This window comes from Calliphora vicina, chromosome 3 (genome assembly GCF_958450345.1).
Source record: "Calliphora vicina chromosome 3, idCalVici1.1, whole genome shotgun sequence".
Lineage (NCBI taxonomy): Eukaryota > Metazoa > Arthropoda > Insecta > Diptera > Calliphoridae > Calliphora > Calliphora vicina.
Genome location: NC_088782.1, coordinates 116,381,989 through 116,409,358, shown reverse-complemented (window position 1 = coordinate 116,409,358; position 27,370 = coordinate 116,381,989). Strand labels below are relative to the sequence as shown.

General features: G+C 31.9%; 4 protein-coding genes across 4 annotated transcripts; 3 read left to right on the top strand and 1 right to left on the bottom strand.

Annotated features, from left to right (window-relative positions):
* Nucleotides 1-693: 693 nt before the first annotated feature.
* Nucleotides 694-1,935, top strand: LOC135954389 (putative phosphatidate phosphatase). The gene has a single exon (XM_065504539.1). The coding sequence runs from the start codon at nucleotides 745-747 to the stop codon at nucleotides 1,672-1,674; it is 930 nt and encodes a 309-aa protein (XP_065360611.1). The 5' UTR covers nucleotides 694-744; the 3' UTR covers nucleotides 1,675-1,935.
* A 4,353-nt stretch (nucleotides 1,936-6,288) lies between these two features.
* Nucleotides 6,289-7,467, top strand: LOC135953512 (putative phosphatidate phosphatase). Its single transcript, XM_065503444.1, has one exon. The coding sequence runs from the start codon at nucleotides 6,351-6,353 to the stop codon at nucleotides 7,278-7,280; it is 930 nt and encodes a 309-aa protein (XP_065359516.1). The 5' UTR covers nucleotides 6,289-6,350; the 3' UTR covers nucleotides 7,281-7,467.
* Nucleotides 7,468-11,510: 4,043 nt separating this feature from the next.
* On the top strand, nucleotides 11,511-12,074 carry LOC135955699 (putative phosphatidate phosphatase). The gene has a single exon (XM_065506057.1). It carries the CDS (start codon nucleotides 11,511-11,513, stop codon nucleotides 12,072-12,074), a length of 564 nt encoding a protein of 187 aa, XP_065362129.1.
* A 10,546-nt stretch (nucleotides 12,075-22,620) lies between these two features.
* Nucleotides 22,621-27,080, bottom strand: LOC135955274 (putative phosphatidate phosphatase). Its single transcript, XM_065505611.1, has one exon. It carries the CDS (start codon nucleotides 24,903-24,905, stop codon nucleotides 23,907-23,909), a length of 999 nt encoding a protein of 332 aa, XP_065361683.1. The 5' UTR covers nucleotides 24,906-27,080; the 3' UTR covers nucleotides 22,621-23,906.
* Nucleotides 27,081-27,370: the final 290 nt, after the last annotated feature.

The window sequence follows — 27,370 nt, the reverse complement described above, 5'->3', positions numbered from 1 at the left end:
ATTCTAGTTCAGGTTCTGGTTCAGGTTCTAGTTCAGATTCTAGTTCAGGTTCTAGTTCAGCTTCTAGTTCAGGTTTTGGTTCAGGTTCTAGTTCAGATTCTAGTTCAGGTTCTAGTTCAGCTTCTAGTTCAGGTTCTGGTTCAGGTTCTAGTTCAGGATCTAACTCAGGTTCTAGGTCTAGTTCTGCTTTTAGTTCAGTTTCTAGTTCAGGTTCTAGTTCGGGTTTTAGTTCAGGTTCTAGTTCAGGTTCTGGTTCTAGTTCAGGTTCTAGTTCAGCTTCTAGTTCGGGTTCAAGTTCTAGTTCAGGTTCTAGTTCAGGCTCTAGTTCAGTTTCTAGTTTAAGTTCTAGTTCAGGTTCTAGTTCAGATTCGAATTCAGGTTCCAGTTCTACTTCAGGTGCTAGTTCAGATTTTAGTTCAGTATCTATTTTAAAATTAGCCCCAGTGTTTATATTTTAGAATCCAGGTAAATTTACTTTGTTATTCATATACTGCATCATTGATTAAATCATTAAGATATTATTTGTTTTCTTTCTTAAAGCATTTATCACTATTTAATAAAGTCCAAGTTATAATTGGAATAAAAACTGTCAATAATATTAAAATAGTTTATGCGGTTTTGCTGATAAACTCAATCAAATATTTATTACTAATTTAAAAAGACTTCATCATTGACTATCAGTGTCAGTTTAAAAGCGAAAACCTTTACAGCGCTATTAAAAATCGAAACTCGCAAGTTTTTGAAATGTTAGTAAAATTGAAAAATATACCTAAAGAACCCACAATACGCATCCTAGCGGAGTGCTTTATAACTGTGGTGTTGTTTGTCATATCCTGTAAATTTTACAAACTATATAAAGGACTGGTAAAACGTGGTTTCTTTTGCGATGATGAGAGTTTAAAATATCCCTATCATGAGGATTCCGTGAGTGTTACCTTGTTATTGACACTCTCTTTGTATGTGCCTATCACTGTGATGGTGTTTTGCGAGATTGTGCTATTTCTAGTTGGAAGGCGAAGATGCACCACTGTCCAGGATAAGGGATTTGCTAGAGCTTTTCTGAAATTACATCACAATATAACGCCATTTGTATGTGGCTTTGCCTTGCATACCCTATTTATGCATGTGGCTAAGATTACTTTGGGTCGCCTGAGACCACATTTCTTTGAGGTTTGTCAACCATATCGCACTTCAGATGACACAACCTGCGACAGCCCTAAAAATCATGGTCTCTATATAGAGGACTATGAATGCAGTAATCCTTACAGTACCCGATATATGCTATACAATGTACATCTTTCGTTTCCCAGTGGCCACTCAGGTTCTATATTTTATGGGATGATTTTCATCATTCTCTATTTACAACGTTTCTCCAAGACTCTAAGCCAATGCAGGATAAATATTGGTCTTTTTATGATGGTCGCGCAAATGCTGTGCGCTCTATTGGCCTGGTTTGTAGCCTTGAGTCGTGTGATGGATTACAAACACCACTGGTCAGATGTTTTGGTTGGCATCATGCTGGGCACATCAGTTGCCATTGCGGTTACGCTGTATGTGTGTCAACAGTTAAAGAGTGTGAACGATTTGCACGAGGGCGTTAATTCATCAAATTCAGAGACAACATCCACCACGACATTCACAGCAACTACAGCAAATAGTATTTTAGTTAAATAACTGCTGGAAGTGTTGATTATGTTGATTTTAAAGGCGATCGAAAACCTCACTGCCTGCATTTTAAAGAAGTCATGACTGATTATGTTCAAAACATTAAAAGAAATTGTTATTTTCAGGCACTTTGTCGCTGAATCATTCACCCAGTACTATTTCCAAAAACAATATTATTTCATAAATAAATCTAGGTTCGCGGTTATCTCTGAAATATTTTGAGATTTCCATCCAAATAAAATAAAGTCAAGTTTTTTTAAAAAATAACAATATATTGCGAAATGTTTAAAATCGATTTATTTTTTTGGATATAAATTATAATTTTGTCTGTGGTTCAGTTCTTATTCAATTCTAGTTCAGTTCTAGTTCAGTTCTAGTTCAGTTCTAGTTCAGTTCTAGTTCAGTTCTAGTTCAGTTCTAGTTCAGTTCTAGTTCAGTTCTAGTTCAGTTCTAGTTCAGTTCTAGTTCAGTTCTAGTTCAGTTCTAGTTCAGTTCTAGTTCAGTTCTAGTTCAGTTCTAGTTCTAGTTCTAGTTCTAGTTCTAGTTCTAGTTCTAGTTCTAGTTCTAGTTCTAGTTCTAGTTCAGTTCTAGTTCTAGTTCAGTTCTAGTTCAGTTCTAGTTCAGTTCTAGTTCTAGTTCTAGTTCAGTTCTAGTTCAGTTCTAGTTCAGTTCTAGTTCAGTTCTAGTTCAGTTCTAGTTCTAGTTCTAGTTCTAGTTCAGTTCAGTTCTAGTTCAGTTCTAGTTCAGTTCTAGTTCAGTTCTAGTTCAATTCTAGTTCAGTTCTAGTTCAGTTCTAGTTCAGTTCTAGTTCAGTTCTAGTTCAGTTCTAGTTCAGTTCTAGTTCAGTTCTAGTTCAGTTCTAGTTCAGTTCTAGTTCAGTTCTAGTTCAGTTCTAGTTCAGTTCTAGTTCAGTTCTAGTTCAGTTCTAGTTCACTTCTAGTTCACTTCTAGTTCACTTCTAGTTCAGTTCTAGTTCAGTTCTAGTTCAGTTCTAGTTCAGTTCTAGTTCAGTTCTAGTTCAGTTCTAGTTCAGTTCTAGTTCAGTTCTAGTTCAGTTCTAGTTCAGTTCTAGTTCAGTTCTAGTTCAGTTCTAGTTCAGTTCTAGTTCAGTTCTACTTCAGTTCTAGTTCAGTTCTAGTTCAGTTCTAGTTCAGTTCTAGTTCAGTTCTAGTTCAGTTCTAGTTCAGTTCTAGTTCAGTTCAGTTCAAGTTCAGTTCTAGTTCAGTTCTAGTTCAGTTCTAGTTCAGTTCTAGTTCAGTTCTAGTTCAGTTCTAGTTCAGTTCTAGTTCAGTTCTAGTTCAGTTCTAGTTCAGTTCTAGTTCAGTTCTAGTTCAGTTCTAGTTCAGTTCTAGTTCAGTTCTAGTTCAGTTCTAGTTCAGTTCTAGTTCAGTTCAAGTTCAGTTCTAGTTCAGTTCTAGTTCAGTTCTAGTTCAGTTCTAGTTCAGTTCTAGTTCAGTTCTAGTTCAGTTCTAGTTCAGTTCTAGTTCAGTTCTAGTTCAGTTCTAGTTCAGTTCTAGTTCAGTTCTAGTTCAGTTCTAGTTCAGTTCTAGTTCAGTTCTAGTTCAGTTCTAGTTCAGTTCTAGTTCAGTTCTAGTTCAGTTCTAGTTCAGTTCTAGTTCAGTTCTAGTTCAATTCTAGTTCAGTTCTAGTTCAGTTCTAGTTCAGTTCTAGTTCAGTTCTAGTTCAGTTCTAGTTCAGTTCTAGTTCAGTTCTAGTTCAGTTCTAGTTCAGTTCTAGTTCAGTTCTAGTTCAGTTCTAGTTCAGTTCTAGTTCAGTTCTAGTTCAGTTCTAGTTCAGTTCTACTTCAGTTCTAGTTCAGTTCTAGTTCAGTTCTAGTTCAGTTCTAGTTCAGTTCTAGTTCAGTTCTAGTTCAGTTCTAGTTCAGTTCAAGTTCAGTTCTAGTTCAGTTCTAGTTCAGTTCTAGTTCAGTTCTAGTTCAGTTCTAGTTCAGTTCTAGTTCAGTTCTAGTTCAGTTCTAGTTCAGTTCTAGTTCAGTTCTAGTTCAGTTCTAGTTCAGTTCTAGTTCAGTTCTAGTTCAGTTCTAGTTCAGTTCTAGTTCAGTTCAAGTTCAGTTCTAGTTCAGTTCTAGTTCAGTTCTAGTTCAGTTCTAGTTCAGTTCTAGTTCAGTTCTAGTTCAGTTCTAGTTCAGTTCTAGTTCAGTTCTAGTTCAGTTCTAGTTCAGTTCTAGTTCAGTTCTAGTTCAGTTCTAGTTCAGTTCTAGTTCAGTTCTAGTTCAGTTCTAGTTCAGTTCTAGTTCAGTTCTAGTTCAGTTCTAGTTCAGTTCTAGTTCAGTTCTAGTTCAGTTCTAGTTCAGTTCTAGTTCAGTTCTAGTTCAGTTCTAGTTCAGTTCTAGTTCAGTTCTAGTTCAGTTCTAGTTCAGTTCTAGTTCAGTTCTAGTTCAAGTTCAGTTCTAGTTCAGTTCTAGTTCAGTTCTAGTTCAGTTCTAGTTCAGTTCTAGTTCAGTTCTAGTTCAGTTCTAGTTCAGTTCTAGTTCAGTTCTAGTTCAGTTCTAGTTCAGTTCTAGTTCAGTTCTAGTTCAGTTCTAGTTCAGTTCTAGTTCAGTTCTAGTTCAGTTCTAGTTCAGTTCTAGTTCAGTTCTAGTTCAGTTCTAGTTCAGTTCTAGTTCAGTTCTAGTTCAGTTCTAGTTCAGTTCTAGTTCAGTTCTAGTTCAGTTCTAGTTCAGTTCTAGTTCAGTTCTAGTTCAGTTCTAGTTCAGTTCTAGTTCAGTTCTAGTTCAGTTCTAGTTCAGTTCTAGTTCAGTTCTAGTTCAGTTCTAGTTCAGTTCTAGTTCAGTTCTAGTTCAGTTCTAGTTCAGTTCTAGTTCAGTTCTAGTTCAGTTCTAGTTCAGTTCTAGTTCAGTTCTAGTTCAGTTCTAGTTCAGTTCTAGTTCAGTTCTAGTTCAGTTCTAGTTCAGTTCTAGTTCAGTTCTAGTTCAGTTCTAGTTCAGTTCTAGTTCAGTTCTAGTTCAGTTCTAGTTCAGTTCTAGTTCAGTTCTAGTTAAGTTCTAGTTCAGTTCTAGTTCAGTTCTAGTTCAGTTCTAGTTCAGTTCTAGTTCAGTTCTAGTTCAGTTCTAGTTCAGTTCTAGTTCAGTTCTAGTTCAGTTCTAGTTCAGTTGTAGTTCAGTTCTAGTTCAGTTCTAGTTCAGTTCTAGTTCAGTTCTAGTTCAGTTCTAGTTCAGTTCTAGTTCAGTTCTAGTTCAGTTCTAGTTCAGTTCTAGTTCAGTTCTAGTTCAGTTCTAGTTCAGTTCTAGTTCAGTTCTAGTTCAGTTCTAGTTCAGTTCTAGTTCAGTTCTAGTTCAGTTCTAGTTCAGTTCTAGTTCAGTTCTAGTTCAGTTCTAGTTCAGTTCTAGTTCAGTTCTAGTTCAGTTCTAGTTCAGTTCTAGTTCAGTTCTAGTTCAGTTCTAGTTCAGTTCTAGTTCAGTTCTAGTTCAGTTCTAGTTCAGTTCTAGTTCAGTTCTAGTTCAGTTCTAGTTCAGTTCTAGTTCAGTTCTAGTTCAGTTCTAGTTCAGTTCTAGTTCAGTTCTAGTTCAGTTCTAGTTCAGTTCTAGTTCAGTTCTAGTTAAGTTCTAGTTCAGTTCTAGTTCAGTTCTAGTTCAGTTCTAGTTCAGTTCTAGTTCAGTTCTAGTTCAGTTCTAGTTCAGTTCTAGTTCAGTTCTAGTTCAGTTCTAGTTCAGTTCTAGTTCAGTTCTAGTTCAGTTCTAGTTCAGTTCTAGTTCAGTTCTAGTTCAGTTCTAGTTCAGTTCTAGTTCAGTTCTAGTTCAGTTCTAGTTCAGTTGTAGTTCAGTTCTAGTTCAGTTCTAGTTCAGTTCTAGTTCAGTTCTAGTTCAGTTCTAGTTCAGTTGTAGTTCAGTTCTAGTTCAGTTCTAGTTCAGTTCTAGTTCAGTTCTATTTCAGTTCTAGTTCAGTTGTAGTTCAGTTCTAGTTCAGTTCTAGTTCAGTTCTAGTTCAGTTCTAGTTCAGTTCTAGTTCAGTTCTAGTTCAGTTCTAGTTCAGTTCTAGTTCAGTTCTAGTTCAGTTCTAGTTCAGTTCTAGTTCAGTTCTAGTTCAGTTCTAGTTCAGTTCTAGTTCAGTTCTAGTTCAGTTCTAGTTCAGTTCTAGTTCAGTTCTAGTTCAGTTCTAGTTCAGTTCTAGTTCAGTTCTAGTTCAGTTCTAGTTCAGTTCTAGTTCAGTTCTAGTTCAGTTCTAGTTCAGTTCTAGTTCAGTTCTAGTTCAGTTCTAGTTCAGTTCTAGTTCAGTTCTAGTTCAGTTCTAGTTCAGTTCTAGTTCAGTTCTAGTTCAGTTCTAGTTCAGTTCTAGTTCAGTTCTAGTTCAGTTCTAGTTCAGTTCTAGTTCAGTTCTAGTTCAGTTCTAGTTCAGTTCGAGTTCTAGTTCCTCAATATACAGTTCTGTATTTATATTTAAGCCTTCAGGTAAATTTCCTTCGTCATTCACTCATTCAATCATTCAATCATTGCTAAGTTTACGTAGATATTATTTATTCGCTTTCATAAAGCATTTATCACCAAGTTATAATTGGAATAAGAAATTTCAATAAAATTCAATGAGTTTATGCGGTTTTGCTGATAAACTCAATCATATATTTATTACTTATTTATTAAAAACACTTCATCACTGACTAACAGTGTCAGTTTAAAAGCGAAATCCTTAACAGCGGTATTAAAAATCGAAACGCGGCAAGTCGTTGAAATGTTAGTAAAATTTAAAAATATACCTAAAGAACCTACAATACGCATCCTAGCGGAGTGTTTTATAACTGTGGTGTTGCTTATTATATCCAGTAAATTTTATAAACTCTCTAAGAGACCAGTAAAACGTGGATTCTTTTGCGATGATGAGAGTTTAAAATATCCCTACCATGAGGATACCGTGAATTATATCCTGTTATTGGCGCTCTCTTTGTATGTGCCCATCACAGTAATGGTCTCTTGCGAGATCGTGATGTTTCTAGTGGGAAAGCGACGATGCACCACTGCCCAGGATAAGGGATTTGCTAGAGCTTTTCTGAAATTACATCACAATATAACGCCTTTTCTGTGTGGCTTTGCCTTGCATGCCTTGTTTATCCATGTGGGTAAGATTACTGTTGGTCGCCTGAGACCACATTTCTTTGAGGTTTGTCAACCATATCGCACTCTAGATGGCACCACCTGCGACAGCCCTAACAATCATGGTCTCTATATAGAGGACTATGAATGCAGGAATCCTTCCAGTAACCGATTGATTTTATACAATGTACATCTTTCGTTTCCCAGTGGCCACTCAAGTTATATATTTTATGGTATGATTTTCATCATCCTCTATTTACAACGTTTCTCCAAGACTCTAAGCCAATGCAGGATAAATGTTGGTCTTTTCATGATGGTCGGCCAAATGCTGTGCGCTCTATTGGCCTGGTTTGTAGCCTTGAGTCGTGTGATGGATTACAAACACCACTGGTCAGATGTTTTGGTTGGCATCATGCTGGGCACATCAGTTGCCATTGCGGTTACGCTGTATGTGTGTCAACAGTTAAAGAGTGTGAACGATTTGCCAGAGGGCGTTAATTCATCAAATTCAGAGACAACATCCACCACGACATTTAGCGCAACTACGGCAAATAGTATTTTAGTTCCATGACTGCTGGAAGAGTTTGATGATGATGATTTTTTGTGATGACATCGTTGAGAATAATGAGGGATGGCCGGCCAGCTAATTAGTATTAGTCAGTGTTGATTTCCATGGAGTTTTATTGATATGGATTTGTTTGGCTGCAAAAGTGAACAGATTGGTTATAAATAAAATGTATTGAATTAATAAGCAATAAGATTGTGGTTTTTTATATTTACAACGTAAAAAAATAGAAAAGAAAGTCATATTGTTTTAAATTTAATTAATAAAATATTCAAATCAATTAGAAGCTTCTTGATTCATACCTTGAGAAATTTCGAAAAGAAACAGGAAGAAACAATTCTTCATGTAAAAAGCGACCAAAAACCTTACTGCCTGCATTTTAAAGAAGTCATGACCGATTATATTCAAAACAGCAAATAAAAATTGTTATTTTCAGTCCCCTTGAAGCTAAGTCATTCACCCTGTATTATTTCCAAAAAAAATTCACAAATAAATCTAGGTTCATGGTTATCTCAAAAATATTTTGTGAATTCCATCCAAATAAAATATAGTCACGTTTTTTATTCAAAAATCCCCTTTAAGAAAACCAATATGTTGCGAAGTGCTCTAAAAATCTATTTACATTTTGGTTATTATTTTGCCTCTGCACAGTGTTTTGATTTAGAACTTTAAATAATGTGTGTTGCTTTGTGAACAATTTTTTATTATGATTATTATTGTTTTATAATTAAAAACGTTTTGGTTCATACTTACAGGTTATCAGTTGCCTCCATGTGTACGATTTTCATCTAGATTTTTTTTTTCAAATTAATTGATAACCACCCTCACTTGCTGAGCTGAAGCTATGATGAAATATTACACTATATTAAGAGATTATTTTACACATCTACGAAAAGTTGTAAGCAAATTGATTAACAGTGGATTAACAACAAAACTTATACAAGACTTTGATTTTAGTTGGATTTACTTCCACCTTATTCCACTGTAAATATGACAAACATAATTACAATAAAATTTAATCTCTTCAGAGTTTATTTTTGAAAAAAAAATAAAATAATTTTTAATATCAGGTCGATTCTTAATAACACTACAATCAAATTTATCGAAGTAAATAATTACAGTTTAGTATGAGCGCTAGATCGAAATAGAACTGAACTAAACTAGAACTAAACTAGAACTGAACTAGAACTGAACTAGAACTGAACTAGAACTGAACTAGAACTGAACTAGAACTGAACTAGAACTGAACTAGAACTGAACTAGAACTGAACTAGAACTGAACTAGAACTGAACTAGAACTGAACTACAACTGAACTACAACTGAACTAGAACTGAAATAGAACTGAACTAGAACTGAACTAGAACTGAACTAGAACTGAACTAGAACTGAACTAGAACTGAACTAGAACTGAACTGAACTAGAACTGAACTAGAACTGAACTAGAACTGAACTAGAACTGAACTAGAACTGAACTAGAACTGAACTAGAACTGAACTAGAACTGAACTAGAACTGAACTAGAACTGAACTAGAACTGAACTAGAACTGAACTAGAACTGAACTAGAACTGAACTAGAACTGAACTAGAACTGAACTAGAACTGAACTAGAACTGAACTAGAACTGAACTAGAACTGAACTAGAACTGAACTAGAACTGAACTAGAACTGAACTAGAACTGAACTAGAACTGAACTAGAACTGAACTAGAACTGAACTAGAACTGAACTAGAACTGAACTAGAACTGAACTAGAACTGAACTAGAACTGAACTAGAACTGAACTAGAACTGAACTAGAACTGAACTAGAACTGAACTAGAACTGAACTAGAACTGAACTAGAACTGAACTAGAACTGAACTAGAACTGAACTAGAACTGAACTAGAACTGAACTAGAACTGAACTAGAACTGAACTAGAACTGAACTAGAACTGAACTAGAACTGAACTAGAACTGAACTAGAACTGAACTAGAACTGAACTAGAACTGAACTAGAACTGAACTAGAACTGAACTAGAACTGAACTAGAACTGAACTAGAACTGAACTAGAACTGAACTAGAACTGAACTAGAACTGAACTAGAACTGAACTAGAACTGAACTAGAACTGAACTAGAACTGAACTAGAACTGAACTAGAACTGAACTAGAACTGAACTAGAACTGAACTAGAACTGAACTAGAACTGAACTAGAACTGAACTAGAACTGAACTAGAACTGAACTAGAACTGAACTAGAACTGAACTAGAACTGAACTAGAACTGAACTAGAACTGAACTACAACTGAACTAGAACTGAACTAGAACTGAACTAGAACTGAACTAGAACTGAACTAGAACTGAACTAGAACTGAACTAGAACTGAACTAGAACTGAACTAGAACTGAACTAGAACTGAACTAGAACTGAACTAGAACTGAACTAGAACTGAACTAGAACTGAACTAGAACTGAACTAGAACTGAACTAGAACTGAACTAGAACTGAACTAGAACTGAACTAGAACTGAACTAGAACTGAACTAGAACTGAACTACAACTGAACTAGAACTGAACTAGAACTGAACTAGAACTGAACTAGAACTGAACTAGAACTGAACTAGAACTGAACTAGAACTGAACTAGAACTGAACTAGAACTGAACTAGAACTGAACTAGAACTGAACTAGAACTGAACTAGAACTGAACTAGAACTGAACTAGAACTGAACTAGAACTGAACTAGAACTGAACTAGAACTGAACTAGAACTGAACTAGAACTGAACTGAACAAAAACTGAACTAGAAACGGAAAGAAAACTAGAACCTAAACGAGAACTTGAACTAAAACCTGCACTAGAACCATAATTATAAACTGAAGTGGAACCCTAACTGGAACTACAACTAGTACCTGAAGTAGAAAATGAACGAGAACTACAAACTGAATGAGAACTAGAACCTGAATTAGACTGAAGAACATGAAAGAGAATATGATCTAGAACCTGAACTAGATCCAGAATTAGAACCAGAAATAGAACTAAACTAGACTTTGCACTAGAACCTGAAAAAGAACTAGAGCCTGAACAAGAACTAGAAACTGAACGAGAACTAGAACCTGAACGAGAACTAGAACTTGAACGAGAACTAAAATCAGAACGAGAACTAGAACCTGAACGAGAACTTGAAGCTGAACGAGAAATAAAAACTGAACGTGAACTAGAACATGAATATGAACGAGAACTAAAACCTGAACGAGAACCTGAACTAGAACCTGATTTATAGTCTAGAATCTAAAATAGAACTAAATTCTGAACGAGAACGTGTACCTGAATTGAAACTTGAACGAGAACAAGAACCTGAACTACAACGTGAACTTTAGCCTGCACTAGAACCTATACTAGAAAGTGAACTAGGACTTCAATTAGAAACTCAACCAGAACCTGAATTAGAACTTGAAGTAGAGCCTAAACTAGAATCTGAATTAGAACCTGAACTAGTGCCTGAATTAAATCTTAACCTAAAACCCGAAGAGAACTAGAACCTGAACTAGAACTAGAACCTAAATACAAACCGGAACTAGATCCTGAACTAGAACCTGAATTAAAGCCTGAAGTAGAACTGTGCTAGAATTAAAACTAGAACCTGAACTTGAAATTCTGCTATCTATAGCTAGTGAATAATTAGTCCAAAATTTTCATTTGTTTGAGTTACCAACTTGACAACAAATCCAACATACTCGCCTTTTTTATATAAACCCAACCACATTAATTCACAATTCAAATAATATTATCAGCTCAACCAAATTCAGTTGAGATCGAGCCAGACAAGTGAAAACATTAGATTAAACCATACTAGAAGTAAAATTAATTTTATTTATAGAAATAAATAAAAAAAAAATGTTAAAATTAACAAAACTACAATACTTTAAAATCTTCACAATCTACACATTGCTGGCATTGGCAGCATTATGTTGCTATAATTTCAAAAAGTTATTTGGTGTACCCAGAAAGCGACCATTCCAGTGCTTTGATGAGACCTTAAGCAAGCCGTTTATATTAATGGATACTGTGCCGCCTAAACAACTTTATATCCTGGCTGTATATTTCCCCATAGTCTTGATAGCAGCTTGTGAATTGTTGTGCAGCTGGGCGGCAAGGAAATCTTTGAATAGCAACCGCTGGATTTTAACATATGTGCTGAAATGCAGTGCTGTTCTAACATTATTTCTAATTGGAATGTCTGTAGAACGTCTATTTAAAAATATGGCTAAACTAAAAATGGCTCGATTGAGACCGAATTTTATAACGGTCTGTGAGCCGATGAATTTAGATGGCTATAGATGTCAAGATTTAGATGATACCGTGATAATGGAGGAGTATCAGTGCAGTTCGGACTCTTATCCCTCTTGGGCGCTTAGTTCAGCTTTTGTTTCCTTTCCCAGTGGCCACACTAGTTTAACCTCGTACTCTATGGTATTTTTAGTGGGTTATTTGTATTTGCTGTCTTTGAAATTTAAACATCTGAAGATATTTTCATGGCTGGTATTGTTAATTGTGCAAATCTGCTGCCTACTGATGATTTTGTTTGTGGGAGCGAGTCGTGTTTTCGATTACAGACATCACTGGACCGATGTCTGTGCTGGTTTTATTAGTGGCTCCAGTGTGGCCTTGGTACTCAGTTGGTATTTGAAGGAACAGCTGAGTAATATAGAGAAATGGTTAAAGGAAATTGCCAGTGATTTGGCAATTGAAGAGAACACAAAGGCTTCTAATGTCAATGTGCAGGAGAAGGAAGAATCTTGTGCTATAGAGTTGGGCAGTGCATAATGAGCTCACACTTAAAACTAAGTCCCTCAAGTCTCGAAATTTTAAATAATATTTGTACAGAAGCCAGTAGTTGGCAATAGTGTAAATAGCTAAGCATTTTTTAATAAATTAAATAAAAGTTTTAAACAAGAAATTCCAATATATAGTGAATGTTTTTATTTATTTGTGATGAAAAATTCAGTTTAAAAAGAACAACGATTGTGATAAAAAATTATGTTTAAATAGAACCACGATTGTGATGAAAAATTCTGATTAAAAAGAACCAGGATTGTGATGAAAAATTCTGTATAAATTTCTGTTTAAAAAGAACCACGATTGTGATAAAATATTCTGTTTAAAAAGAACCACGATTGTGATGAAAAATTCTGTTTAAATGATTCACGATTGTGATGAAAAATTCTGATTAAAAATAACAACGATTGTGATGAAAAGTTATGTTTGAAAAGAACCACGATTGTGATGAAAAATTCAGTTTAAAAAGAACCAGGATTGTGATGAAAAATTCTGATTTAAAAGAACCACGATTGTGATGAAAAATTCTGATTAAAAAGAACGACGATTGTGATGAAAAATTCTGTATAAATTTCTATTTAAAAAGAACCACGATTGTGATGAAAAATTCTGTATTAATTTCTGTTTAAAAAGAACCACGATTGTGATGAAAAATTCTGTTTAAAAAGAATCACGTTTGTGATGAAAAATTCAGTTTAAATTTCTATTTAAAAAGAACCACGATTGTGATGAAAAATTCTGTATTAATTTCTGTTTAAAAAGAACCACGATTGTGATGAAAAATTCTGTTTAAAAAGAATCACGTTTGTGATGAAAAATTCAGTTTAAAAAGAGCCACGATTGTGATGAAAAATTCTGTTTAAATAGAACCACGATTGTGATGAAATATTCTGATTAAAAAGAACCACGATTGTGATGAAAAATTCTGAATAAAAAGAACCACGATTGTGATGAAAAATTCTGATTAAAAAGAACCACGATTGTGATGAAAAATTCTGATTAAAAAGAACCACGATTGTGATGAAAAATTCTGTATAAATTTATTTTTAAAAAGAACCACGATTGTGATGAAAAATTCTGTATAAATTTATGTTTAGAAAGAACCACGATTGTGATGAAAAATTCTGTTTAAAAAGAATCACGATTGTGATGAAAAATTCAGTTTAAAAAGAACCAGGATTGTGATGAAAAATTCTGATTTAAAAGAACCACGATTGTGATGAAAAATTCTGATTAAAAAGAACCACGATTGTGATGAAAAATTCTGTATTAATTTCTGTTTAAAAAGAACCACGATTGTGATGAAAAATTCTGTTTAAAAAGAGCCACGATTGTGATGAAAAATTCTGTTTAAATAGAACCGCGATTGTGATGAAATATTCTGATTAAAAAGAACCACGATTGTGATGAAAAATTCTGATTAAAAAGAACCACGATTGTGATGAAAAATTCTGATTAAAAAGAACCACGATTGTGATGAAAAATTCTGTATAAATTTCTGTTTAAAAAGAACCAAGATTGTGATGAAAAATTCTGTATAAATTTCTATTTAAAAAGAACCACGATTGTGATGAAAAATTCAGTTTAAAAAGAACCAGGATTGTGATGAAAAATTTTGTTTAAATAGATCATTGGCGATTTTTTAGTTGAAAATTATTCATAATCATTGACTTATGAATCATTGACTAGACCAACATTTAGCTGGCTTTACTTAATCAAGCCCTTTGCCATTAACTTAGTTTTCCCTACAGAATGAATTATTTTTAATTGCAATAAAGCTTTATTTAAACAACTAAAATTTACTACATTTATAATAGTTATGACAATCATTTATATCAAGTTTGGTATAATAAACCGTTCTATTTCTCTATCAAGTAGCTGCAAATCAACAAAAAAGATCGTAATTAACTTATTTTCAATTATTTATTTACTACCTCCTTAAAGTATGCCCCACAAAATTGTCTTTATAAAATCAGTACAGCCATCTAAAACAGGTGTGAGCAATCATTTCACTAATAAATTTTATCACTTTAGAGTACAGTGTTTTAAGTGTTTAAACAAAAGATATTCCTTGTTACTTTCTAATCATCGTTTAAATTGTTTACACGTTCCTCCCAAACGCTCCTATTTTTTCTGCTGTTCATTACCCCAACCTCCTACACATGCAGCCTGACAGCCTTAATAATGCATTCTCTACACATTTAAGCGGAGACATAAAATTGTAATTTACTTAATGACAATTATAAAATTTAATTGCTTTAACTACACTTAATGAAAACAAGAGACAAGTCATAAAAAATTTTAATATAAAATTACAGAAAATTAAACACAGCTACACACATACACTAGAGCACGCATGTAAACTGTCATAAAAAATGACTACAAAGTAACCGAATCAAATCTCTTTTTATTATAACGAGGTAATAAAATAAATGTATGATAGATAGAAAGAAAGAAATGCAGACAGACACTCAGGAAGACGGGAGCAAGAGGTTAATGAACCTGAGAAATTTGAGATTTAAATTGAATTTTTATGGGAGATAGTTATAAATAACAAGAGCTAAAATTTGCTAAATTTGTATTAAAATAAAACAATAAGCTTTCGTTATAGGAAATTCCATAGAAATAGCGATAGGCTACCCTATCGCTATGTATTTCTTATATGAAAGACAGAGCTAGCGATAGAATCTTTGCTACAGAAGAGTCAGTTCGATAGACTCAACCGTAGAGTATCTTCTGTCTTCAATTAGAGACTGTTTTCTATAGGAAAACTATCTTCTTGAGGAGACTGTTTTCTATAGGAAAACTGTCTTCTTGAGGAGACTGTTTTCTATAGGAAAACTGTCTTCTAGAGGAGACTGTTTTCTATAGGAAAACTGTCTTCTAGAGGAGACTGTTTTCTATAGGAAAACTGTCTTCTAGAGGAGACTGTTTTCTATAGGAAAACTGTCTTCTAGAGGAGACTGTTTTCTATAGGAAAACTGTCTTCTAGAGGAGACTGTTTTCTATAGGAAAACTGTCTTCTAGAGGAGACTGTTTTCTATAGGAAAACTGTCATCTAGAGGAGACTGTTTTCTATAGGAAAACTGTCTTCTAGAGGAGACTGTTTTCTATAGGAAATTCCATAGAAATAGCGATAGGCTACCCTATCGCTATGTATTTCTTATATGAAAGACAGAGCTAGCGATAGAATCTTTGCTACAGAAGAGTCAGTTCGATAGACTCAACCGTAGAGTATCTTCTGTCTTCAATTAGAGACTGTTTTCTATAGGAAAACTGTCTTCTTGAGGAGACTGTTTTCTATAGGAAAACTGTCTTCTAGAGGAGACAGTTTTCTATAGGAAAACTGTCTTCTAGGGGAGACTGTTTTCTATAGGAAAACTGTCTACTATAGGAGACTGTTTTCTATAGGAAAACTGTCTTCTAGAGGAGACTGTTTTCTATAGGAAAACTGTCTTCTAGAGGAGACTGTTTTCTATAGGAAAACTGTCTTCTAGAGGAGACTGTTTTCTATAGGAAAAACTGTCTTCTAGATTAGACTGTTTTCTATAGGAAAACTGTCTTCTAGAGGAGACTGTTTTGTATAGGAAAACTGTCTTCTAGAGGAGACTGTTTTCTATAGGAAAACTGTCTTCTAGAGGAGACTGTTTTCTATAGGAAAACTGTCTTCTAGAGGAAACTGCTTTCTATAGGAAAACTGTCTTCTAGAGGAGACTGTTTTCTATAGGAAAACTGTCTTCTAGAGGAAACTGTTTTCTATAGAAAAACTGTCTTCTAGAGGAGACTGTTTTCTATAGGAAAACTGTCTTCTAGAGGAGACTGTTTTCTATAGGAAAACTGTCTTCTATAGGAGACTGTTTTCTATAGGAAAACTGTCTTCTATAGGAGACTGTTTTCTATAGGAAAACTTTTCTATAGGAAAACTGTCTTCTATAGGAGACTGTTTTCTATAGGAAAACTTTTCTATAGGAAAACTGTCTTCTATAGGAGACTGTTTTCTATAGGAAAACTGTCTTCTATAGGAGACTGTTTTCTATAGGAAAACTGTCTTCTAGAGGAGACTGTTTTCTATAGGAAAACTGTCTTCTAGAGGAGACTGTTTTCTATAGGAAAACTGTCTTCTATAGGAGACTGTTTTCTATAGGAAAACTGTCTTCTATAGGAGACTGTTTTCTATAGGAAAACTGTCTTCTAGAGGAGACTGTTTTCTATAGGAAAACTGTCTTCTAGAGGAGACTGTTTTCTATAGGAAAACTGTCTTCTAGAGGAGACTGTTTTCTAAAGGAAAACTGTCTTCTAGAGGAGACTGTTTTCTATAGGAAAACTGTCTTCTAGAGGAGACTGTTTTCTATAGGAAAACTGTCTTCTAGAGGAGACTGTTTTCTATAGGAAAACTGTCTTCTAGAGGAGACTGTTTTCTATAGGAAAACTGTCTTCTAGAGGAGACTGTTTTCTATAGGAAAACTGTCTTCTAGAGGAGACTGTTTTCTATAGGAAAACTGTCTTCTAGAGGAGACTGTTTTCTATAGGAAAACTGTCTTCTAGAGGAGACTGTTTTCTATAGGAAAACTGTCTTCTAGAGGAGACTGTTTTCTATAGGAAAACTGTCTTCTATAGGAAAACTGTTTTCTATAGGAAAACTATCTTCTAGAGGAGACTGTTTTCTATAAGAAAACTGTCTTCTAGAGGAGACTGTTTTCTATAGGAAAACTGTCTTCTAGAGGAGATTGTTTTCTATAGGAAAACTGTCTTCTAGAGGAGACTGTTTCCTATAGGAAAACTGTCTTCTAGAGGAGACTGTTTTCTATAGGAAAACTGTCTTCTAGAGGAGATTGTTTTCTATAGGAAAACTGTCTTCTAGAGGAGACTGTTTCCTATAGGAAAACTGTCTTCTAGAGGAGACTGTTTTCTATAGGAAAACTGTCTTCTAGAGGAGATTGTTTTCTATAGGAAAACTGTCTTCTAGAGGAGACTGTTTTCTATAGGAAAACTGTCTTCTATAGGAGACTGTTTGCTATAGGAAAACTATATTCTAGAGGAGACTGTTTTCTATAGGAAAACTGTCTTCTAGTGGAGACTGTTTTCTATAGGAAAACTGTCTTCTAGAGGAGACTGTTTTCTATAGAAAACTGTCTTCTAGAGGAGACTGTTTTCTATAGGAAAACCGTCTTCTTATAGGAGACTGTTTTCTACAGGAAAACTGTCTTCTTATAGGAGACTGTTTTCTAGAGGAAAACTGTCTTCTTATAGGAGACTGTTTTCTAGAGGAAAACTGTCTTCTAGAGAAGACTATTTTCTATAGGAAAACTGTCTTCTAGAGGAGACTGTTTTCTATAAGAAAACTGTTTTCTATAGGAAAACTGTTTTCTATAGGAAAACTATCTTCTAGAGGAGACTGTTTTCTATAGGAAAACTGTCTTCTAGAGGAGACTGTTTTCTATAGGAAAACTGTCTTCTAGAGGAGACTGTTTTCTATAGGAAAACTGTCTTCTAGAGGAGACTGTTTTCTATAGGAAAACTGTCTTCTAGAGGAGACTGTTTTCTATAGGAAAACTGTCTTCTAGAGGAGACTGTTTTCTATAGAAAAACTGCCTTCTAGAGGAGACTGTTTTCTATAGGAAAACTGTTTTCTAGAGGAGACTGTTTTCTATAGGAAAACTGTCTTCTAGAGGAGACTGTTTTCTATAGGAAAAACTGTCTTCTAGATTAGACTGTTTTCTATAGGAAAACTGTCTTCTAGAGGAGACTGTTTTCTATAGGAAAACTGTCTTCTAGAGGAGACTGTTTTCTATAGGAAAACTGTCTTCTAGAGGAGACTGTTTTCTATAGGAAAAGTGTCTTCTAGAGGAGACTGTTTTCTATAGGAAAAGTGTCTTCTAGAGGAGACTGTTTTCTATAGGAAAACTGTCTTCTAGAGGAGACTGTTTTCTATAGGAAAACTGTCTTCTAGAGGAGACTGTTTTCTATAGGAAAACTGTCTTCTATAGGAGACTGTTTTCTATAGGAAAACTGTCTTCTAGAGGAGACTGTTTTCTAAAGGAAAACTGTCTTCTAGAGGAGACTGTTTTCTATAGGAAAACTGTCTTCTAGAGGAGACTGTTTTCTATAGGAAAACTGTCTTCTATAGGAGACTGTTTTCTATAGGAAAACTGTCTTCTAGAGGAGACTGTTTTCTATAGGAAAACTGTCTTCTAGAGGAGACTGTTTTCTATAGGAAAACTGTCTTCTATAGGAGACTGTTTTCCATAGGAAAACTGTCTTCTAGAGGAGACTGTTTTCCATAGGAAAACTGTCTTCTAGAGGAGACTGTTTTCTATAGGAAAACTGTCTTCTATAGGAGACTGTTTTCTATAGGAAAACTGTCTTCAAGAGGAGACTGTTTTCTATAGGAAAACTGTCTTCAAGAGGAGACTGTTTTCTATAGGAAAACTGTCTTCTATAGGAGACTGTTTTCTATAGGAAAACTGTCTTCTAGAGGAGACTGTTTTCTATAGGATAACTGTCTTCTAGAGGAGACTGCTTTCTATAGGAAAACTGTCTTCTAGAGGAGACTGTTTTCTATAGGAAAACTGTCTTCTATAGGAGACTGTTTTCTATAGGAAAACTGTCTTCTAGAGGAGACTGTTTTCTATAGGAAAACTGTCTTCTATAGGAGACTGTTTTCTATAGGAAAACTGTCTTCTATAGGAGACTGTCTTCTATAGGAGACTGTTTTCTATAGGAAAACTGTCTTCTATAGGAGACTGTTTTCTATAGGAAAACTGTCTTCTATAGGAGACTGTTTTCTATAGGAAAACTGTCTTCTATAGGAGACTGTTTTCTATAGGAAAACTGTCTTCTATAGGAGACTGTTTTCTATAAGAAAACTGTCTTCTATAGGAGACTGTTTTCTATAGGAAAACTGTCTTCTATAGGAGACTGTTTTCTATAGGAAAACTGTCTTCTATAGGAGACTGTTTTCTATAGGAAAACTGTCTTCTATAGGAGACTGTTTTCTATAGGAAAACTGTCTTCTATAGGAGACTGTTTTCTATAGGAAAACTGTCTTCTATAGGAGACTGTTTTCTATAGGAAAACTGTCTTCTATAGGAGACTGTTTTCTATAGGAAAACTGTCTTCTATAGGAGACTGTTTTCTATAGGAAAACTGTCTTCTATAGGAGACTGTTTTCTATAGGAAAACTGTCTTCTATAGGAGACTGTTTTCTATAGGAAAACTGTCTTCTAGAGGAGACTGTTTTCTATAGGAAAACTGTCTTCTAGAGGAGACTGTTTTCTATAGGAAAACTGTCTTCTAGAGGAGACTGTTTTCTATAGGAAAACTGTCTTCTAGAGGAGACAGTTTTCTATAGGAAAACTGTCTTCTAGGGGAGACTGTTTTCTATAGGAAAACTGTCTTCTAGAGGAGACTGTTTTCTATAGGAAAACTGTCTTCTAGAGGAGACTGTTTTCTATAGGAAAACTGTCTTCTATAGGAGACTGTTTTCTATAGGAAAACTGTCTTCTAGAGGAGACTGTTTTCTATAGGAAAACTGTCTTCTAGAGGAGACTGTTTTCTATAGGAAAACTGTCTTCTAGAGGAGACTGTTTTCTATAGGAAAACTGTCTTCTAGAGGAGACTGTTTCCTATGTAAAATAATTGTTTCTTTAATAATTCTTGATTTTTTCCACTTTTACCAATTTTTTTGTAAAAAAGAATACAAAACATATTTATGTCATGATATGCAATTATGTCAAGACATATTTAAGACATCAGTTTCTTTTAACTGTTAATTAAAATTTTGCATATGACGACATTTTTTACAATTTCTATTTTATAATTCAAAACATATTTATGTCATAACAAAAATATGTCAATATTTAGACAATTTATGTCAAAAAATGGTTTTCTCCGTTTTAAACAATTTATGCACAAATTGTATTTATTTCCAGCAGTTAATGAAGGTTTCTAAAATTTTATTTTAAATCAGAAAAATATTGTTTAATTACAAGTTTTTTTTTTCACACACTAGTAAAAAAACGTGCCAATAATATGAAAAATAAATAATATTCACTACAACTAAACAAATATGAAAAACAATTTATTCTAAATATTATTAATTGTTTTGCTTTAATTATTTCTAACAAAAAATTCTCTCTTTCATCAATTTAAACTACCGGGATTTCCGTTTAAACCAAAACACAAACGATATAATTAACTTACATTTTTTATTTTGATAAATTTATAAACAAAACACTTTTATTTACTTTTATATTAATAAATTAGTTTTTATTATATATGTATTTCGGTTCTTTATATTGATGTTATCAGTAAACAACCCTACCTTTTTTGTCTACTTAGATAATGTTAGAGATATCAATTAAATTTATGTAACTCTTTTTCAACAAGTCATATGTTAAGACATTTTTAAGTTTAAACCAAAAATGACTCACCTTTTAAAGATTATTTAATAAAAACATGCTCGGTTTCATTTTATATTTAGTTCTTGTATTTATTAACATAGAAAACAGTTTTATATGTAATTTATAAAATTTGGACAATAATTGTAAAAGTAAACAAAACTTACTTGTTAATAATACTATGAGACAATTGGTGTTTGAATTTTTATTTATTTATTTATTTGGTAATTTCTTTACAATTACATAATTTAAATAACAATAATAATACAATAGGTTTGTTCACAATGAGGAGGGGCTTTATGCATTATTTTATTTTGTTTCATTAAGATTTTTTGAAATTTAGCTTTCTTTAAAACGTACAAGACATATTGATGTTTTTAGGTTAGACAATTCTTGAATATTCTGTTTTTTTATTTAGAAATGTATCAGTTTTATATAATATATTTAAAAACTGATTAAAACGGATTTATATTGCCCGAAGTTCATCATTAAATTTATTTTCAATACGAATTTTAAATCTTTCACATTTATAACTTTTTTCAACATTAAATTTAAACAAATGTTTATGTTATGACATAAATATTTTGACAAGTCATGCCAGAAATTTGTAACATTTTATATCAAGTCTTATAATTTTTACAAAAATTAAAAATTTTATTAAGATTTTTTCATTTGTTAACACATTTTTCTTTATAAAAGATATAAAACTTCTTTATGTCATGACATTAATATTTTGGTATTTTATGTCAAGACATATTTTTGCAATTTCATTTATTTTTAACAGTTTGATTTAGTGTTCAAAGTTTTTAAAAGTTAATGTTATGACATTAATATTTTAACATTTTTTATTAGGACATTTTTTTCTTAAGGACTCTGCTAAAATGTTGAAATATCAACTTCAAATTAATTTTGGTTAAAAAACAGACAACGAATTTAATGTCTTCAAATTGTACTGCAATATAATGATTTTTGTTTTAAAATGAACGAAACATTATTATGTCCTGACATTTCATGCCTCGGGATTATTACTACAATTTACTTATTTTCAATAGTTTCATAAATAAAATTTATATCAAGACATATTTCCCTTAAAAATTTTTTAATTTTATGAAGATTTTTGGTATTTTTATATAATAATTTTTAGAAAATAATACAAAACTTATTTATGTAATGACAGAATTTAAAATACATTGAAAAAATATTTATGTCAAGACATAAATATTTCGAAATTTTATTTTATTTTAAAAAATTTCTTTCAATTTTACTTTCAATTTTAATTAGGATTTTTCAAATTGTATCTAATTTTCTTTGAAATAGATAGCAAAAAATATTAATATTATGACATAAAATTTTGAAATTTTATGTAAAAAAATGTTTTCTTTAAACATAATTATGTTATGACATAAATATTTTGACATTTTATGTATAATTATTTTTCTTTAATAATTCTGAATTTTATAAATTTTTAACAAATTTTTGAGTAAAATGAATACAAAACATATTTATGTCATGACATGATATGATGTCAAGCCATTTTTTTTTTGCAATTTCATCATCTTCAGATTTTTCATATATAATCTTATTTATGTCCAGACATATATAAATGTAAAACATATTTATGTCAAGACATGATATAATATCAAGCCATTTTTTTACAATTTCAGTTTTTTTTGAACTGTTTAATTATGGTTTTTTATACTTAATCTTATTTATGTCACGACATTTTTTACAAAACATATTTATATCATGACAAAAATATGTCTAGATTTTGAGTAATTATGTCAAGATATTTTTTACAATTTTAGATTCTTTTAACTGTTCAATTAATGTTTTTCATAGCTAATCTAATTTTTAATTAAACATCATCCAAAACATAATTATTTCATGACAAAAATATGTTACATTTTATGTCAAAGCTATTTTCTTAAAAAATTCGTGATTTTATTAAGATTTTTTGCATTTTTAATATTTTATTTTAAATGGCATTTAAAACATATTTGTATTATGACATAAATATTTTGAAATTTTTTGGAAAATAATTTTTTTTTAAACATATTTATGTTATGACATAAATATTTTTATATTTTATGTAAAATAATTTTTTCTTTAATAATTCGGGATCTTATAAATTTTTAACTAATTTTTGAGTAAAAAGAATACAAAATATATTTATGTCATGACATGAAATTATGTCAAGACATGATATTATATCTAGACATTTTTTACAATTTCTGATTTATTTAACTGTTCAATTAAGGTTTTTTATATTTAATCTTATTTTTAGTCAAGATATATTTTACAAAACATATTTATATCATGACAAAAATATGTCAATATTTTGACAATTTATGTCAAGACATTTTTTTACAAAATCTTATTTTTAATAAAAAATCATCTATAACTTATTTATATCATGACAAAAATATGTCACATATTATGTCAAATCTATTTTCATTAAAAATTCATGATTTTGTTAAGGTTTCATCCATTTTAAACAATTTATTTTAAATAGCATATAAAGCATATTTGTATTATGACATAAATAATATGACATTTTTTGGAGACATTTTTTTAAACATATTTTTTTTGAATTATTTTTTATTTGATAATTCACTATTTTTTCCATTTATAACTAATTTTTAATTTAAAAAAATACGAAACATATTTATGTCAAGGCATGGTATTATGTCAAGACATTTCTTACAATTTCAGTTTCTTTTGACAGCTCAATTAAGGTTTTTCATATATAATCTTATTTATGTCAAAAAATTTTTTACTAAACATATTTATGTCATGACAAAAATTTGTCAATATTTTGACAATTTATGTCGAGACAGTTTTTTTTCAATTTCCAGTTTCTTTTAAGATTTTTCATTTTTAATCGTATTTTTAATTAAGGATCATACAAAACATATTTATGTCATAACAAAAATATGTCACACATTTGTATGTATTTCTTTAAATGAAATTTTAAAGTTATATAGACAATTTTGATTAAATTTTTGTTAAAAAGAATACAAAACATATTTATGTCAAGACATGACATTATGTCAAGATATTTTTTTACAATTTCAGTTTCTTTTTTTATTTAAATACCATCCAAAACATGTTCATGTCATGACACAAATATGTCAAAGCTATTTTTTTGAAAAAGCCGTTTATTTGCTTTTTAAACAATCTTTTTATTAAAAAGCACTTAAAACATATTTATGTCATGACACTGACATTTTATGTCAAGACATTTGTTTAGTCGTAGAAAATATCCTTAAATTATGTTGTTATTGAAAATCCTGTCAAAATACCCCTCCTAACTTCCCCATCTTCAATATTTCTTCCTTTAATAACTTATGATTTTGTTAATCTAATTATTTACACATATTTTTTATTATAACCCTAAACTCCTACTCCTTCCTTAATCTCTCTACACCTTCGTACAATATGTTTCATTTGTAAAAGCATTTACCGGCTGTTGATTTATCGTATAGGGAGGAGGCGTGGCCGCCAAAACCTCATTTAAAGTAGCCGAAGTATCCTGTCTGGCCAGACCCGCCAATCTTAAGGAACCAAAATCTGTATAGGAAGTTTTAAAGAATTTACTAATATAGTTGGATGTTATTAAAGCTCCCATCACACCAATCAAAGAGCCCGACAAAACATCCGACCAATGATGCCAATTATCCATTACCCTTGTCAGCGCCGTAAACCAGGCCAGCATGATGAGTGCAAATTGTATAAAATGTCTGGTTAGATCGGATCTACGCCAGTGCATACGTTTTTGTAGATATAGTGAAATATACACCAAGGCATAGAAGGCCAAACTGGAGTGGCCACTAGGAAAAGAGAGGCGTGATTGGCGAACATCTTGTATGGTGAAACCGGATCCTAGGCAAAAATAATTCTCCACATATCTATGTTGATTAACCAAATCATGGCAGGTGGTGCCATCTGCTAGCTGGGGCTGGCAAACAGCCATAAAGTGGGGCCTTAAGCGGCCTATGGTGTATTTACCCACCTCGGTGGCATCGAATGTGAGCAGTAAACCAAAACAGAAGTACACAAATTGTTTAAAACAGTTGGTCATCCAAATGGGTAACTGACGGCCAAATATGTCTCTGGTATTATTTAATTGGCCCTTGTTGTATTGGCGGGCATATTCCCCTATGACGAGGACTATGACGGGCGGTAGTCCCACTATAAGACCCAGCATTACTGGGGTTATGGTGTTGCCTTTGAAGGGGTAACGTATGGTTTCATCATCACAAAAGAAGCCGCGGCGAAATGGTTCTATGGCAAATTCACATACTATTATGGGTATTAGGAGTACTACGATGATCAGCAGATCGAGTAGAAGACGTTGCAGGAGTCGTCGACTTTCGAGGGTTTGTGTTGTGGCACAATTGTTGCCTGCAGAAGTTTGCATTTTGGTGGAGGGTTTTGCTTGTTTAACTGCCGTTTTGAAGATGTTATTTTCGGTTTTTCTTTAATGTTAAAGGGGGCACTTTGACCACTTTAAGTTTTATTTTGAGTATAGCAATTCAGTTATTAAGCTTTAATTGCTCAAATAATAAAAAAATACTTTTTTGTGGTAAAATTTTTTAAAGGGGTCTTTTGACCGTTTATGAATTCTGCTTCTAATATTGAATTTCTTGTAGATTTTCTTGCTGGGAATGTTGAATTTAATTCTTTTCTTATTTAAAATTGTTGTTCATAAGTTTTGTTAGCTTAAACTGTTGTTATTGCTAAAGGGGGATTTAGGCCACTTTTCAATGCTGCTTTAAATAATAAATTTCTTTAAGATTTTTTGGTGGGTAGTGATAAATAATATTCACAGCTTGTTTGTAAATGTTATACAACCTGTTTCAAGAGTTCTATTTGCGTGTTAAATATTTAAAGGGGGGTTTAAATTTCACTTAAATTTGGTCTTTATTTATTTTAATTTTTGTAATTTTAATTGATAGATTAAATTCTTATTTATAGTTGTAATATTCTCTTTTACCCTCAAAATTTCTTAAAGGGGGGCCTTGACCACTTGTGAATTTTATTCCAAATATCAAATTTCTTTAAGACTTTCTTGCTGCTAATGATGAATTATATTCACTGCTTGTTTTTAACTGTTATACAGCTAATTTTTAATGTTCAAACTGTTATAATTCCTGTATAAGTGTTAAATATTAAAAGAGGTTTGAGCACGACCTTGAATTTTTAATTTGTTTCCAATTTCGTTGTTTTAAATAATAAATTAACTTTAGTTATTGGTGAGAATTGAAAAACTGTTACTTTTGTTGGTTGAAACTGTTATAATTCCGTTTTGCGCTGCAAAGGGGACTTTGACCGCTTTTGATTTTATGTAAAATATAGAGTTTCTTTTAGTTTTTTTTTTTGCTTCTAAGGCCAAATTACATTCACTGCGGTTAAGAACTGTTATACAGCTTTTGTTGTAAATTCAAACTGTTATAATTTCCAAGGGGGTCTTTGCGCCGCTTTTCAATTTGGTTGAATTTGTATAGATTTTCTTTTAAAAATTCTTGCTGGAAATAGTAAATTATATTTACTACTGGTTTAGAACTGTTATACTGTTGAAACTGTTATAATTTTCTTTTATAGTTTTATAGTAAAGAAATATGGAATAAGCTTGAATTTTGTCTCCAATATTGTTGTGATTTAAAAATTTCTTTGTTGGAATGTTAAATGGTGTTCTCTGCTTGTTAGAAACTGTTATACAGTTAGCTTTTGAAACTGTTATACTGTTGAAACTGTTATAATTATGGAATAAGCTTGAATTTTCTCTTCAATATTGTTCTGCTTTAAAAATTTCTTTGCTGGAATGTTGAATAATATTCTTTGCTTGTTAGGAACTGTTATACAGCTGTGTTTTTTAATAGAAACTGTGATAATTCCCTTTTAATTTGGCTAAATTTTAAGGGGGCCTTTTAACCACTTTAGTTTATTCTGTCGAATCGCTTGGTTTTCGATTAAGCTTTGTTGTCATCTGATAATTTAAATAAAATTATTTGTTATTTTTAAACATAAACTGTTATAATTCATGGTGTTTTGTTATAAAGTTTAAATTTTCTTTTAATTTTTTTAAATTTTTATAAAATTTTTTAGTTTTTTTTAAATCCTGTTTGCTGATTACTTTTAATTCTTTAAATATTTTTAAATATTATTTAACTTTTTTTTTGTTTTTAATGATTTAATTCGTTTGCTATTTGTTGTTAGTATTTTGTAATATCCACTGCTTTTTCACGATCACAACTACTACTACTGAGTACCTTCTCTGATTTCGAATGATTTTTGGAATGTTTGTTGTTAAATTCTTTATAATTATTTGCGGCTCGTAGTCAGCGATGCGCGTCGTCGTTGTTGCAGGGTCGTTTGCTGTCGTTAGACTGAAGTTCTGTTCATTAAAATCATGTAGTTTTTTTTATATTTAGAACTAAATACCAGAATATTATTATTACGTCGAAAATGTTGTTGCTGTTTTTTTTTTGTATAGAAATTTATAACCAGTGAGTCCCAATAGCAGTAAATTTATGACTTCTGTTTTAATTTTACACTGTTTTTTTAATGTGGATGATGAGCGTATTCTGCTGGTAGTAGTTTGGTGGTAGTATTAATCAGTTTCATTATCGTTATTATACTCATCATGATGATGATGATGATTATTAATTTTGCCTTTTTTTCTTTGCTATAATTTTATATTTACAAGATAAACCTTAATATAGAGGATTAAAATTATACAGCATAAGCAAACTAGAGTCGGAACACTGTAAAGAAAGAGAAAAAGTATAAAAAATAAATAAATTTCTCAATAATTTTCAAAAATAGTAATAAAATGGTTGAAATTTTTTGTCGAATCTAATGTAAATTGAATTGTTTACATTA